Source organism: Lytechinus pictus, chromosome 3 (genome assembly GCF_037042905.1).
Source record: "Lytechinus pictus isolate F3 Inbred chromosome 3, Lp3.0, whole genome shotgun sequence".
Lineage (NCBI taxonomy): Eukaryota > Metazoa > Echinodermata > Echinoidea > Temnopleuroida > Toxopneustidae > Lytechinus > Lytechinus pictus.
This window is the reverse complement of record NC_087247.1, coordinates 37,039,695-37,057,132: the sequence shown is the minus strand read 5'-3', so window position 1 is coordinate 37,057,132 and position 17,438 is coordinate 37,039,695. Positions and strand designations below refer to the sequence as shown.

At 33.4% G+C, this 17,438-nt stretch overlaps 1 protein-coding gene across 1 annotated transcript; it reads left to right on the top strand.

Annotated features, from left to right (window-relative positions):
• Window positions 1-1,892: 1,892 nt before the first annotated feature.
• Window positions 1,893-17,155, top strand: LOC129255649 (A disintegrin and metalloproteinase with thrombospondin motifs 9-like). The gene is made up of 11 exons (XM_054893991.2): window positions 1,893-1,904; window positions 2,451-2,618; window positions 4,404-4,571; window positions 5,054-5,245; window positions 5,669-5,857; window positions 6,989-7,127; window positions 8,850-9,036; window positions 9,644-9,780; window positions 10,271-10,467; window positions 10,933-11,036; window positions 11,543-17,155. The coding sequence occupies exons 1-10, from the start codon at window positions 1,893-1,895 to the stop codon at window positions 11,029-11,031; spliced, it is 1,488 nt and encodes a 495-aa protein (XP_054749966.2). The 3' UTR covers window positions 11,032-11,036; window positions 11,543-17,155.
• Window positions 17,156-17,438: the final 283 nt, after the last annotated feature.

The following is a 17,438-nucleotide window of genomic DNA, read 5'->3' as shown; positions in this document are numbered from 1 at the left end:
ATGCATAATACAAAGGATTATATCTTGGTTTCATTATACAATATATGCTATTTTCCAATGAAAATTAGTTATTTACCCTATTCACATACACTGGCTTTGGAAACAAATTTTGTAATGTAACTTTCTTTTCTATAGATCCCTGTATAATATTATATGTATTTTTCTCTAAATTAATAAAGATGGCTTTGTATCCTTTGACATCAAGGTCTCCAAACAATTACAGGGGGAAGAAAAAAAAGGGGGAAAATTATGATTGAATTGAGAGAAAGGTATGTGTAATCTTTGGTGCTACCTTTGACACAGAACAGCCGTGATCAGTGATTCATCTTCTTCCACTTTGAGTTCAATTAGCAACTGTCAACTTTTGGAATGTTTGTACTAATTGATGAAAGAGTCCCTATCTCATGTGAGGATATTGGAAGTGTGGATTGATTTATCTCTTTACACAACTCCCTTTTAACTCATTCTCACTAGTTTTCTCAGTTTATTCGAACAGTCTCTTCATTCTTGCAGATCTCTTATGGGCCCTGTTTCGTAAAACCTGTTAGAACAGATCAGATCAGATTTACAATGTGCCATATTCATTCTACAGGTTGCTCAAGGGGCAATTTCTAAAGAAAGATAAAGAAGATACATGTAGGCACACATATCCAGATATACATTTAAGAATGACTCAAGGGCAATTCTTAACGATTAAGAATAGGAAGCAATATATAGGTTATCAATTATCAATAGTGCTATAAACTTTTGATACTGTGCAATTCAATAGGCCAAGAGCAAATATATTCCTGATTTCTAATATCTAGCTATTATCAATTTGAAGTTTTATGAAATTTTATGAATTCATAAATCAATCCCACTCTTTCCTTTAAAGAAAGAAGGCAATCAGTACTTTTGTTCATTAATCTGACAGTCTGGGTTTGTACATTCTTGCGGATCACGTCCATACTTCCGTTCTCCCAGCATGCCTCTCACTCTCAATAGAGGTACCGCCCCATCTGGTTAGCAGATGGGACTGAAAGGTCTGTGGGTTAGCTAAAGCAGAGTTGGTAGCACTGGAAAGGCAACTATATGATCCAGTTTTACAAATTAGCTGTTGTTGATTTGTACACTCCAATGTTTGGTATTCAGGGAGTAATTTTATAAGTGTATGAAGTATAGGGAGTTTGGAAGAAACTGATCAATTGGTATTATCAGGCACATTTCACTTGTCCCTGTTGCAAATCAATTAATGCTTTTTTTTTTTGCATGAATCAGACTAGCAACCATTTATAAATTCAAATTAATTGAGAGACTTATTGACCAACATTTGACTTGCAATAAATCATCAAAGTCAGTTGTTTTGGTGTCTCTAGTCTAGTCTCATTGAAACTTTTTTTTTTTTAAACAAGTTCATGAACATTAGAGTGACATTATTTTTATACAGTCTTTTCAGCTATTTTTCTTCATTTATCTCTGTAGTGTTACATGGTTGTTTTCTTTGGCTTGATTTGAAGCTGTTGATATTACAATCCAGGGTCTCATAAAAATAATTGCCTGAACATTTTTTGCTTGCAAATGCTACAATACCATACTTGTGTTAACCAAACTCTCCAGTCTATGAATTCACCTTCAACAATATCAGCTTTCATATCTAATCTCCATCTGTACATGTACCTCTTCCATTTGAGTTTAAGGTGTTTGGCCTTCTGACATTGCAGACCCAGTGTTTGTTTGGACGACCAAGAGATGGTTTATTGAGACACAATAAACAATGTGCTTGTAACAGTTTGGAATTCCTTGGCCCCCTCCAGTCTGTCTATTATCAGTTTGTGAAAGCATCAAAGAGATCTTCTTCATGGCAGTTCATCATGTTGGCAATTTGTTATCCTAAGTCACCATCGGTCATTACCATGTTTGAAAATGTAAATTGAACTGCGTTTGAACTTGAAAGACTTCATCTAGCTCTGTTATGAGACTGTTTTCATTTGATTTTAGTCAACCATCATGATTGTAGATTATTTTGATGTTTTGAATTAAATATGTGCTTGATTGTTGTCAAACAAATGTGTTACATGTGTAAAACTCAAATGATCTTATGATATCTTGTAATGTATTGTATAATATCAACTCTTGCATACATGCATTTTTAATGTTTATTTCTTAATATAATTTTTGTTACTAATCAATATGAAGATAAAACATAATGAAGTACCAGTGTTGTATGCAGAACATCTCTATTTCTATTTGCCCAAAATTTTCCAGGGATTAAATATCTTGTTCATAAGTACTTGATCTACACATTTCTCCCAATTTTAAGAAATCGACCCAATTTCCTATTAAGAAATCTCCATTGAGAAAATTTTCCACTAAGTTTAACACTCAGATTATGCTTTCTGTTCATCAGCAGCTATATGATGAAAAAATTACAATTTTTTATATATTCTCTTCTATCTCATCTCACTATACAGTGTTCTGTAACTTGCGGAAAAGGAGTAAAGACTCGTCTAACTTTCTGTCAGTATGACGATGGTAGTCTGACTATAGACTCTGATTGTGAGGAAGAGAAGAGACCACCAACTCAACGAGAATGTAGGAAACCAGCCTGTGCTAAATGGAGATCAGGAGAATGGGGAGAGGTATATTGCTTTATATGATCCTAGTATTATCTAGAATAAACAGATATCAGAGTCAGACCAAATAACTTCATTAAAATTATCGAAGTGGAAAACTTATATTTGTATTGCATTATGAGTTCAGTGGAATGCAAAATCATACTCTTCCATGTGATCAGGGGACTATATCACAAAGAGTTATGATTGACCCGACCGTTACTGTCCATATTTGATTGTATTACATGTAGTTGCAACTTTTGTAGACAGTACCCAGATCATCAAGCCATTTTATGATATTATGCCAAGTTATTAATTTGTGTATTATCGCAAGAAAGCAAAGTTTGGGCAGAACTCTGGTGATATGAATTTTTTCTGTTGAATATTTTTCACCAATATTGATGAGGTTGAATTTTGCCTAAGTGAATTATGCTATCTGTTGAGATCCTGGTATGAGATGAAAAAAGCAAAAGGAGTAGTTACAAGTGGTTGAAAAAGTGATTTCTATGGCAACTGTATTACTAACGCTGTTTGAGGTCCTCGTTTGAGAGTAGTTCCATGGTGAGATCTCAACAGGACTACATTCCTTGTCTTTATCATTTGAAAGAAAGGAATCTGTGTAGATCTCATGGTGAAAATAATTTGTGAAAATAGGTTCGTTGTGATCTGTTGAAGGTGAAGGAAAGTTCACTTGAATTGAAAGCTCTTGTTATTTTGAGAAGGTTTGGCGTAAGAAGAGACACCTTTTAATATGGTTTAGTATGGCCTACGCCTGTTTCAGATTTCAAACAAGGTAATGATTATTCAGATTTTGTGTACACTTTTTTTAATAGCACATTTTGGTATCTTAATCATTGGATAACACTCCAGACAAGAGTAAAATATTACATTTTCTAAATTTGAGTATTTTTGGTTATTTTCTGTCTCTATATTGGAATTGCAGAATGTGATATCAAGGAGTATGTAGCGTTTAAAGGAATGGCCCAATGTAAATGCAGAGACATTTGATTTTGCAATGATATTGGGGCAATGTAATTGTCAATAAACTTGGAGCTTGTGTTATTGATTACTGTCAGCAACAGACTTTAAATCTCGCCACTATCCATCTTTTGATTGTCCAATTTCTTTTTCCAAATTTTTAAGTGTTTATCAAAATATTCTACAGTTCCTCATCACCTTTAAATGTGTATACTAGCTATCTGTGTGCCCATCTCGTCAACCCAGACACACTCTTTATCCCCTCTCTGCATCTTGGTTGAACTCATCCCAAGTATGTGGGGATGACACTTTGAGTTGAATGCTGATATATGGGGCTTCAAACCAACCCCATGGGGTCTCATATGATGACATGATGGCCCTCCTTACAACATTCTCTACAGGTCAAAGTTCAACCCATTCCTCTTCATCATGTCTCAAGTCAGCTCTTGGCATCCTCCATCTTGTTTTCCCTGAGGGAATCATCTTGAATGTTCTCCCCCTCTCTCTATCCTCCCAGGAGACATGATCTAGAATGTTCCTCTCTCTATATATTCAGAGTTAATAGCATCAACATGTCAAGAGACCAAAACAAACTAATTTGTTTTCTCTCATTTTATATCCCAAATCAGGGGAAGGGTTAAGTACCAATAAATGGAATTTCCCATCTCCATTGTTTCAAAGTATTCATTGTCCCTGAAAGTGCATTTAGTGATTAAGTTTAGTGAAAAAAAAAAACATGAAATATCAGGGATCTGCCAATTAATGTGAAAATACTTAACAGAAATGAATGTTAATGTGTTTCTTTTACTACATCTTTGATTGATATCATTGCAGTGTTCTGTGACTTGTGGGCGGGGCATCCAGGAAAGGGAGGTTGCATGTTTTAGTAACAACATAGAAGTGAATTCAAGCCTCTGCCCAAGGGAGCTGCCAAGAACCAGTAAGGGGTGCAGAAGATCCACCTGCTCAAGCTATAGGTGGAAGAAGGGGCGATGGTCCCAGGTAAGATGCAGTTTTAGGGTTGCAAAATAAAATCATTGATAATGATGTGAATGATGGTGATGGAGGTAATGGTGATGATGATGATGGTGATGACGAAGATGATGATGATGATTATTATTATTATTATGGTGATAATGATCAGTCTCCTATTGAGGATAATGAGTAGGATGGTGGTGATATTTTTATTCCTTAAAAGTTAATTGTATTTTCTTTTGTGTGTAGATTAGTTGTGACAGGAATGTAGAAAGCATTGATATTTATCAATCCAAGAATCTATATCATGAACCTCTATCTAGGAGTTTCTTTCAAGCATACATGATGCCTAGTCTTGGATCTTATGTGAAAATATGGAAATATGGAGAACATGCTATTATTTAAATGATTTATTAACAAAATGGCCCTTCTGTCAATTGAGTCACATCAGTTTGCCTTGACATTTCTTTATAGTCATAAATGGTCCTTTTATCATATCTCTCTTTTAGTGCAATGAGACTTGTGGAGGAGGTGTGAAGTTGAGAGAAGTATGGTGTCAAGATAATAAAGGAAAAAGGGCTTCTGATGAATATTGTGCGGCAACCCGAAAGAAACCCACTCACAAGAGGAAGTGCAATATTGAACCTTGCATTCCAAAATACAGTCCAGGTGCATTCTGGGTAGCAGGATTATGGGGAGAGGTGAGTTTGCCTTTGTAATCAGTGTATTACAGCACTGTGATGAAAAGTTTGAATTGCAAGCATCATGTACAACACATGTCATATCCCAAACATTTTATCAGTTTTTTGTTCATTCATGCTCTTAAAGTATGTAGTACATTGATTTGGATAATAGATGTTTTTTATATAGTAATAAGGAATAAATAATGCAGAAACACTTTTTTTTTGGGGGGGGGGTGTGATCATATATATTCTCATAGCTGATATATATTGAAAAAAATATGAAGATTTAGCTTCTCATTATCAAAGATAGACTTTACTTCTCATTTTTAGAAATTAAATTTCTTATTGCAGTGAAAATCCTAACTCTTTTTCCAACTGTTATACTAAAACATATCTTGGAAAATATTTTAGTTTGAAACAATCGATGTTCATTATTCCTAGTGTACAAGAACATGTGGTGCTGGAGAGCAGAGTCGAGAGATCACATGTCAGATGCTGAGCGGAGACGGTTGGCGTATCCCAGCAGACCTCAGTGCATGTAACCCGGCAACCAAGCCAGAATCAACAAGAAGATGTAACATGGGAACATGCTTTGGCGATGTCCATTGGAAAATTGGAGAATGGACAGCGGTATGTGCCTATCAAAACAATATTTTATTAAAATATATTGTTTCTATTATTGGAAAAGAAGTATGAAATGAAAGCTGATCAAAATATTAGTTTCTTGATAAAAAATATATTATATTAGCATATAGAATCATAATTCATCCAATTTCTTGAACACTCAATGCATGTACTGTAAGCGTGGGATAATGTCGTCTTTATCTCTTCTTCTCGTCATCTCTTTGATTTTTCACTAAATATCCTATATTTTTTAGCCTTTTGGAGGGAAGGGAAGAGAAATCTTGTTTTATTTTTTGTTAACTCGGGTTATTCCAGGATAATTCACAACTGTAAGTTTTCTGTCATTATTAAGCATTTGAAAGATAATCAAGAATTCAACAGATTCTGTATATTAGATACATGTATTTCATTAGATTATTTCCTTAATACTAAATAGGTTCATTATTGCGGACTGAAATAATCGCTAGAGGGTATTCATTTGTCTCGCAATCTACTATGGTCAACAAAGAAATTCGTGATCACTCTCGCAAAAAGTGTTCACTAGCTTACAAGTTCACGAGCTTTTGAGTGCCACTGCAACTCTTTATCAAGTGACGAAAATTATCTGATAACGTAGTCTATTTATACCAATCCCCAGGACCGTACGCACGAACGCGGGAACAATAGGTGGGCACTGATCCGTTGTGTGTTTCACTAATCAGTGCGTCGATGTACGGTACGGCCGGTGATCCGTATATGCAAATAAGCTTGAGGTATATGCAAATACGCCGCGAGTCGGCAATATGCAAATAAGACAAAATTGGCGGGCTCGCTAGTTTCCCGTGGGTGGGGGTTGACTAGCTGAGCGGTCCCTCGCTCGGGGCCGGAACTTTTTACGAGAGTGATCACGAATTTCCTTGTTGACCATAGTAGATTGCGAGACAAATGAATACCCTCTAGCGATTATTTCCTTAGTTATGAAATAACTTTAAAAATTACCAATTAACAATGAACTCCTATAATGGCCCTAATAAAAATATACCCACATCTGTGATGTAGACTTTTTTTCATTAACATTTCAATATCTAATTCATTAAAATAAAATAATGTTCATACTCTTAAACAGAGTCCATCTTTAATATCACTTTGATTCTGTAGTGTTCTAAGTCGTGTGGAGATGGTGTACAGCGTCGTAAGGTCCAGTGCCAGGCTCGTCATGGTAAGGTCATGCCAGATCGTTTCTGCCGCCATCCTGCCATCAAACCTGAACCAGAGAGGATATGTAATACTAGACCATGTAAGTATAGTATTTTAAATGGAAAATCAAACACAATATTATCAGATTATATATTGAATTAAGCCAGCACAAAGATTTTGGAAAATAAAATGATTTCAGTGTGAATGGAAACTACTGTCCCATGAAGCCAAATTCTATAATGGATAAAATATGTGTTAGTCAACCTTCATATTTCACGCTTCCTTTCCTTTAAAGCAAATTGCCAACAAACATCTCTCACTCACTCAGATTGTCTGTTGCAGGACCTGATGCATTTAGATAATAAGAAAACCTATTCCTGTTAGACATTTTACTAAAAAAGAATTCTGGATGTGTTTCAATCTGTGCAAGAATGTTAGGTCATACATGTACATTAGTATTATTTCTTTGTAATATGTTTTTTAAACAGTTGTTTTCATTTTCAAGAAATAAAAAAAATATGAAATTAAATCCTCATTCTTTGATATCTAGAAATGAATATCAAACCATTTCACCTTGATTTTGTACCTCTCCTCCACCTTATATGACTTCATTGTATTAAATCACACGCAGGCTCACATATTTCATTGTAATGGGGCCCTATTAGAGGAACCTTCCTTAGGTTTGTTGGTAATATAATCTTCCCACCAATTGAAGCACATTATGTCTCCTTAGGGTGCATTCTTTATAGCGAACCCTATGGGGGTTTACAAGAGCCCAATTCCCATCGCAAGTGAAGTGCAGCGTGGGGTCATAAGACGATGATTGGGTGCGATTGTTAGCCCAGGGAGAGTTTGAGGGGTTAACCTTTTCACCCCTAGGGGATTTGTCTCCCCTCCTATGATGCCAATATGAGCTGAGAGTTGGTGAGATTTAACACCACTGCCATTGCAATGCACTACTATGTAGTATTCATGATGATAATCAAAGATGAGGGATGTGGTGATATTTATTTTAAGTGAAAAAAAAAGTTCTGAAAACAAACTGATCTTAAGACTCCTTGTACACTTGCTCCCAAACATTGCAATTCCCTATGTTCTTTGTAGTATCCAGATTGGTGCATTTTCTTTCTTTATCTATAGTATTTAAAGGAATTGTATTTTTTTATAGCTCTTTTGATGGAGAGTGAAATTGATATTCTTCAGTTTGAAAAACGTAATGTTAAGAAGTGGGACATTGGAATATGTTTAGAGTTGAAGTATTTTGAGAAATTAACTGATATACACACCGTCCAATAATATTTTTTTTCTCACTGGGGCCAACTGTCACAAATCTTAAATCTTTAACATCTCTTTATAAAAATATATGATATGAAATAAACATGCATGAATTATAGGATGTTGAAAAACTTGGACCTATAGGCTTATCATGATATATGCCAAATTATGTTCATAGAGATCTCAGTTGCTGAATAATGATCAGTTGTGACAAGGGTAAGAAGATATTTTTTATGAAAAGCATCATTGTCTGCTATTTCTATTGATACCCTCATACTGCCATATCTATTGGGAGATTGTGTAAGAGGAGATGCGTTGCTCTGTAATAGAAGTGCCAATGACCTTCAAATCTACACTTTGAGTAACCGGATCCATACCACAGCACTTCAAATTTTTGAGAATCTTTAATTTATAACATGTTTTGTTGTTAAAAATACAACCTGTTAATAGTTTTCCAGAATGTAATATAATTTTGAATTGTAGTTCATTTGTATCATGGTACTATAGTATTATAAATTTTGTCATTATTTTTTTCTTTTGTCGTCAGGTCCACCAACAAGTTGTAAAGATTTACAAGAAATCCAGAAGATTGATGAAGATGGGGACTATTCCATGTTAATACAGGGTAGATTGCTGCATATATTCTGTCATGGGATGGCAGGGAGTAATCCAGCCGAATATCTTACACTTCCAGCTTCAGAAGCTGAAAATTATTCTGAAATTTATCCAAAAAGGTGAGAATTTGACCTATGCTATTTTTTAAAAACTTTCCATTGATATTATTATTCTCATTGCTAAATGGTTTGTATTGTGTTCATTCATTTGTTTAGCAAACAAGCACACTACTCTGATTTACAAACTGTTAAAATCATTAATTGATAATCTGTCCACAGCTGAGATATTTTTTCTAACTTCTAAGAAATAAACAAGAAAATTCATAAAAATGATTTTCTGTATTGCAAACACCAACAACTATAACTCGTTGCGATAAACATCTGTATGCATAGATCGCTATTCATTAGAATTCCATATGAAAAATTGGACCAATAAAATCTCACACATCTTTTGTACATTCATGTTTAATTTTTGGCAGTGCGATCATAGTCATGGAAATATTAATTGTGACCGAGTAGGGTCCTTTCAGGATCATTCATTCCCCATTCTGCCCCCCACCCCCCACTATGAAGAAACCACTAAAAATACCATATTGTTTGTTTGATAGGACATTAAGACCCTTTTTTATCAAGTAATCAAAAGAAATATGAAATTTATTTTTTATTAATCTGTTTATATGCAATCTTGTAACACAGTGAATTAATGGTGACTTGTATCTACTTACAGGTTATTAAATCCCATCCATTGTCCCAACAATGGGGCAAGAAATGACAACTGTGACTGTACAAGCTATGGACATCGGTATCCAGGGCTTACATCATTCAACAAAATTAGAATAAATGTTACAACATTAGAAGTTATAAGTAAGTTGTATCACACTTTGATAAAATCTTAATACTTTGTGACTGTAATTGAACAGAATATCTGTTTGAAAGACTCAAGTCTGATTAAGTATTATTCTGAACATGGAATTTTGTAGAAAATGTTCAAAATTTTACTTGATGGCAGCTGATTATGCATGAATGTTCATTTGAAGCTATTGTTTGTTATTGTGATTATTTCTTTTGAGCTGATGAATATTGTCTGTATATGAAATATCATTATTTGTGTGGATGATAAGTTGTGGTTTTAAATGTGAAATTTCTATTCACTTTAACTTAAGTGCCCAATGCATACATCACAATATGAACTACTCTAGGGGATGACTGCACTATATCACTTTAAAGGAACATAATTCTTAAATATGCATAATTGAGTTAATAGCAAAGACAGAGTCAGTTGGATGTGAAAAACAAAATGAGCTTCAGACAATGTAACTCTTATTCATCTTTTCTACCCTCTTTCAAATAACAGCTGATGATCCAACATTTGCCACAGTGCATCATGGTCATTTTATACCATACGCTACGGCAGGGGACTGCTTTAGTGCCGTCCCCTGCCCCCAGGGCCGCTTTCATGTGAGCCTAAATGGGACAGGGCTTGTGGTGGCGCCAGACGTAGACTGGTCAACAGATGGCCACTCAGTATCAAGACAAATATCAAGAGATGCTGTAAGTTTTTTTTTTTTCCAGAGGTCTTGTGTTAAATATATATTCTTTTCCTTTTATATGGTGATGTTAGTGAGTACAAAGGAAGTTTTGGATGCATGGAGATGAAAAGCGGTATCTTCCTCTCCCCCCCTTAAAAAAAAAGGTGTTATACTAACCGTCCTTCCAAATACAAATGGTAGCTTTATAATTTCATTTGGTTTTGGGTTTAAAGACAGTGTATTAGAATGTACTTTTCACTTGAATCTCTTGAAATATACATATGGAACAGTCATAATTGGCTGTTGCCTAATAATTTTAATTTTAGTTCTGAAATTTATTCAAAATGAAAAGGGATTTGTTCAAAACAATAAAGTGGGGGGGGGGGTTTAACTTACAAAATTTAACAAATAGCAACACTATATAATTTAACTTGTGTGAATTGAATAAATGTAATTAGTTATGTATTTCTTGCTTGAATGCTTTCAGCTTAATCAAAGAGTTAGTGGTATCTGTGGTGGATATTGTGGAAGATGTTTTCCAGACAGGGGAGAAGGAAGATTATTACCTCTAACATTCCAATCATGACTCAGGTGAGTTATCTATTTTCTCTATTTCATTGGGATTTTTTTTAACATTCCCCTAGAAAAAGAAAGAAGTTCATTATTGATTTGCCATGTGCTTTTGCAACATACTACCTTCACTGTATGATCACAGGAAGTCATATAAATTAAGATATATATTTAATTCATATTTTTTTATAATTACTTTTGAATTGTTTTATTGTTAATTCTTGTTTGTTTGGCATCTTTTTCTGACTGTTTTATCTCTTTCATTGCCATACCATTTCTTAAAAAAAAATGATTATGTTGCTGAATTAACATTAGCTCACCTAAGACTTTAATACCACTACATGTATATCAAATAGTTGATGACTATGAGTAGACCTGTAATGCCTGTTTGTATAAAGTGACTGATTCAGGATTTTTTCTCATTGAAAAATACTAGATTGTCATCTATGAAGTAACTTGTCAAGAATTAACATAATTTATTTTTTTCTCTTTCTTTCCATATTCCTCCCATCTATTCTCATCCACAGGGACATGTAGATTATTCCAATTTCTGTACATGGTGTAAATACTATTTTTATTATTTATCACAAGATGTATTATAGTAAACCAGAGATAATTTATATTTTATATTCAGCACTTTGATATAAGAGACAGAAACTCAATATTTTTGTGGAAGATGTGGGCATTGGGGTAAGGAGAAAAGGGATTATTAAAATGGTGGGATGGGATGTATAGAGAGGCTTTTATTGGCCAACTACCGTGGCGGGCTAACCTTGGTATATGGACCAACGCTGGACTTTCTTGCAGGATCTTCTGAATCTCAACAAAAAAATGCTGCAACTGTAACTGTGTTTTGCTGTTGTGTTAAACCTTGTTCAGATGTAATGTGCCGGGCTCAGGAACGTTTTTTTTTGTAGCGTTCACTTATGGTGGGACTAATTGCCCCATTTATGCTTATAATTGTGCTTATTATCACTGATATGCTTCATGTCTCAGAATGGTCCATTATTGTGGGAATAAACTCAAGACATAAGGATTTTATTATAATGTTATTTCTCAAGTCATATGTTATAATACTTTCATTATTACTTTACGATTCATGCCTTTTTTCATGCATCTCTTGAAATGTTTTTCTTGCTTACTTATAAGAAAATCTGATTTGTTTGCAATTTTTACCCACCTTGTAACAAAAATAATGTATTTTGCCCCTGCAAGACATTTGCTGTTGACTTTGTATACAAGATGTTGCTGAGCTCTGCCACATCATGTCTGAACAAGCTTTTATTAAGACTACCTGAAACTGTGAACTTATAGCTTAATATGCAAGGCATGTTTTATACTTTTCTGACTCTTTTATAACATTTTATGTAGCCCAAGATTAGGAATGTGCATTAACATGTACCTCAACTCACTTGTACGTTTTTGAATATTTTTATCAATAATAATGGAATCTATTTGAATTTTGCTATTTTTCCATTTTTATACAAGTGGTTTAGACTCTTGCAAACTAGGACTTAATTTATTTCATGTACATTATCCTATGTTTGGATTGTTATTTTTATGTCCTTTGTAGAAGAGGAAAGTTTTTCTAAGCTAGTTATGTCAACTAGGATGTTTTAATATTCTACAAAGCCATTACATCAAAGTCTACCTCTGTATAGTTCATACAGATGCAAAACATTTTCAATATCGTGATTTGAATATAAAGGTAAGTTGGTAGTATACCATGGGCTGTTAATTTCTCATTTGTATTCCATATTTCTTCTGGTGTCCAATTGAAGGTCAAGAAAAAAAAAGTTGATTTTGAATACTTGACATAGTTTGTTACTTCATAATGTTTGAGGGAAATGATGAAAATTTCAATCTGCATGTTTTGTTTTTATAACCTTTGAGGTCATTAATGATATCAATTTTGCAAAATTTTATTCAAAATATGTTAAAATGCACAAAGAAATCACTATTACTATGCAAATGCACCACCCATAAAGAACTGCCCTAGTTTGATACCTCATTTAATGTCACAAATGCAAAGATGCTGCTTTTTAACTTGATGTGTATGCAGTATATGTTTGTGTCTGCGGTATATATTCAACTCAGGATGCTTTTTAATAACTACTGAAGAAATCTCAATTTGGCAGAAGAGGGTCTATATTCAATAAGATCCAAGCACTGATTCAAAATGATGTTCTGTTTTAATGGCAGACGTTTAGTACATGTGTGTTTGTGTGTGCACGTAGTAGTGATCTGACAAACATTTGTATTTACATTGTATTTTCGATAGTAGTTCAGAGGTGATGGTAGATGAAAATGGTAGAATATATGCAGGGTTTTTAGATGCTTTCTTGCCTTTGCAGTTATTAAATGTATGTTGTGTCCCCTACTCTAATGTTTAAAAGTATATCATACCCTCTGCTTTATATTGCTGATTTTATCATTATTTTTTTAAACTTTTAACTTAGTTTTCATCCATTGTGACAACAAATGTTATGATGCAAATGTATTTTTTAATGATATGGAATTTGAAGGGATCATACTTCTTATATGATGTTGAAAATATTATTGGAATTATTCTTTTTAATGCTCTATGACCTTGTCAATTATTTACATGTGATATTGAGACATTCTTGTATTAAATACCTATGTTACTCTCAATATTTACATACTGTACATGTTTCATTTAGGGTTACAAGGGAATGCTTATATGCAAGATAAAACTGAAAGAACTCTTGGGTCTTATGCCGAGTGTTCTCTGTTCAATGGTGTTTAAAATTAAATTTGGGTGTAGTTCAAAGCTTCTTGTAAGTTCCATACAACTGGTGACTTGTATTCGAGTGCCAAATCATTGATATAAATACATGGATTAGAATTCTCAATTTTTACAAGCATCTGAACAGAAATTTCAATATTTTGCCAAGTTTGGTTTAGGTAATAAGTGACATTATGTTAAAACGTAATATTTGGGGGTATCTCATCAAGCACAGAAAAAGGGTCAGCAGATGTGCATAAAGTCATGTATAACTTTGTGCATAACTTATGAACAGCTTTATGAAAAGCCCCCCTAGTACATGGAGATCTATGCATTTCTTGCTAAGCATTAAGTAATGATTCAAAACATTCAATTTATTAGCATGTACCTAGATTTTAACATAAATGCATAGTATTGTCTTTAAGCTGTTATATGAGAAATGTGTTGTATTTTGTCAAGAAACCTCATGGTAGTTAAGGGTGTCTGTGTATTATTTATTTTTGTTATAATGTTTGAATTTTCACCCAAATGCTTGCAATGTGGTGGAAAGCGAGGGGAAAAGATTATTTTTAATACATGTTATGTCAAATGGTGCTGCTCATTCGATGCAAGTACAAACTTAAAGTATGGTACTTGAATCTTCTGTGTGATGTACATATGTATATTCATTAACTTAAAAAAAAACAGTATTCTCTAGAGCTATGCAATGTTATACAGGAGTTATTATTATGCTCCCAAGTTCGTAAAAGATGCTTGTCACTTTTATAGAAGTCTTTTTCATCATTATTTATAATCATTCTGCCATCTCTTTTCTATAAAAAAAACTGGTACACAATCCCTTTGCAGGGCGTTGCATAAAAATGGGATAGCTGATAGGTATATTTTTAGCCATTATGTTTCATATTTGGATCTTTTGTATAACAATGAACATTACATTTCTCCAAATACTTGTTATACAGTGTGTATCAATAAAAAGGAAACTTATATTTTCCTTATTGTTTTTTAGAAGATTGATAATCATATAACATATTTTATCTGAAAGTATGACTTATTATCATTCCCAAAATAGCTGATTTAAGGTTTCTATGATCAAGCATCACTGAACACCACTACTCTTAAAAAAAAAAACTTTCACTGAACAGAGATAAGGCAAATTGTGAATTCTTCCAACAAGATTTAGTTTTATGCATTAAATTCATTCAATATGATAAAATAATATTCTTAGTAAAACAAATAAAATGAGACATTAAAAAGTGCCAAGATTTTTAATGTTTTATTTCTTTCATTTTCACATTGTTCATTGTGTCCACTGTGCTGAGCATGCAAGTGAACCAAGTGCATTTTTGCAAAATATTTTCAAAGCAATGGTGTTCAATGTGGTCCTAGATTACCAACAAGTATCATTTTATTGCCCATAAGACGTAATTTAAGGACATATGGTATTTGTTGGTACTGATTACATTTTCTTAGGAAAAAAAAATATAGGTTAGGTTTCCTTTTTTCTGATACACCCTGTATATGTCTATTAAAATTCAATGATCAGACACAAAATCTAGGAACTATAAACCTGAGATCATGTCAAAAGATTTACAATCATGGTAACTTTGCTATTATATGCATGGTAGATACCATGGGAATCATTATTTTGTTTAGTCACTATAAAAGCCATGTTCCTATGGTAGTTTTTGTTGATTTATCTTTGATATTGAATTAAAAAAACCAAACAATTATGATACTTATCATGAATGCTTTACCCAACAGGTAAAGCCAAGTTAAGCAAATGATTAAGAAAAAAATAGCAATAACTATTCCTGTCAGCTCATTATAAAATGTAATCATAGATAGCACAAACTTTGTGATCAATTATTCTTCTCAACTTTATACGAGAGACATATGAGGCATTGTCAATGTTATTATATCTTTATTCACTCAACATAATATGTGTAGATCATTAAGAATGTTTTCATGTCTATGGTGCTTTTACCTGTATATTATTTTAACCATTATATCAGAAGTTTGCTTCTGCCAATATATGCATTAAATTCTCTTTCATACTGAGATTATTTCATGCTGATTCTTAAAGCCAACTTGCAATTTTTGTTTATCTGTGTTTCTTAAAACTTTGCATGTGCAACGCAATCAATGTTGGGATATTTGTTAAAAGAAGAAATTATCTGACAAACTTATTGCCAAAGATCACAGACTGTCAAACCAGTCGATGGTAAATTCTTGAATTTTCTTGGATATGATATGAAGTTGTTAAGGAAACCAATCATGTTGACAAAATCTATATTAAAAATTGAAAGTCAAGAATTAGAGATTCCAAACAACTATGTTAATTTCAATCATGTAGACGAAATTCATACCCCAGTGGTTGGTTTCATCAAATTTGAAAGTTACAAGATAATAAAATGATGGAATGTTATTGACGGAAAGAAAATGATACTGTGTGATATTGGATCCTGGGCCCCGTGTCACGATTTGCAATGAACTGAAAGTTTCAAATGATGATTCTGGTTGGGGAATAGAAGGTATATTATAGAACAGATGCATTTTCAAATAGAAATGGCCATTAATATTTGTATGCTTGACTGATCTTTTGTGGGAAAGACCTTCAGATTATTTTCTTCATTTTTACTGATGGTGCCATACAAGGCCCATGCAACAGGGTAGTTGATGCAGTGCACAGCAAATGAAGGAAACAGTCCAAGACGACAATAAAGTGGAATTTCATGAACAATTTGTCCAAAAATGTGAGCCGAATATCAGATGATCTCATAGATTTTATAATTCCATTGGTTTTTACCAGGGAATGTACGACCTACTCTGGTGCTTCTATGTCTCTTTGCTGCATATTTAGCTGTAAGGCTTAAACTACTGTGATAGTATTTTGTAATCGTCAATGCACTATCTTGAGGGCATAGGGTTTTTAGTGGAGTGCATGGCGAATGATATTGCCATTTTCCATATGTGAATATCTCTTGTATCTGTCAAAATATTTTTCATTTGCTCACAAGATTACATTCAAAAGCTGCAGTCATGGAGATCTTTCAGTGTTCAAGTACTTAATCCAGTTAGATCAACATTGATTCTAGTCGCACTTCATTTTGGAAACAAATTCACCAACTGAATGAAGCATGAAATTTGTCTTAGAACCATCAATATATGAATCCACATAGAGCCATTGTTGCAATGTTTGAAAATATGGAAGGAAGAAAATATTAAGCAAAACTTACATACACTGGCAATGTATCCCAGGTCTATCTTTATACATGTACATGCTGCAAAAGACTGATGCCTCAAGCTTACAGTGTATTTCATATGTTATTTCATTCATTTACTGTCAGAGAATGTGTGATCTGTATATAGTCCTAAATAAGAGAAATAAAATGAACATTTTAAAGGTTGAAAGAAAAAAAATCAATAAACAATGATGAAAAGGAATATGATAATCTTTCCAGTTTGAATTCAATATTTTGTTAATGTGTTATTGAGCTGCATGGAAGAAGAAAGTTGAGAGAGAGTTCAGTTTAAAGAGAGTTTCATACAAGTTGTCAGATCTGACATCTTTCCTTGATTCTAATTGGCTTAGAAGCATTGTCACTATGGTAACTTTCAGATAAAACAAGACCTGTCAGATAAAATGTCTGACAAGTCCTTTCATGAAACTCTCCCCT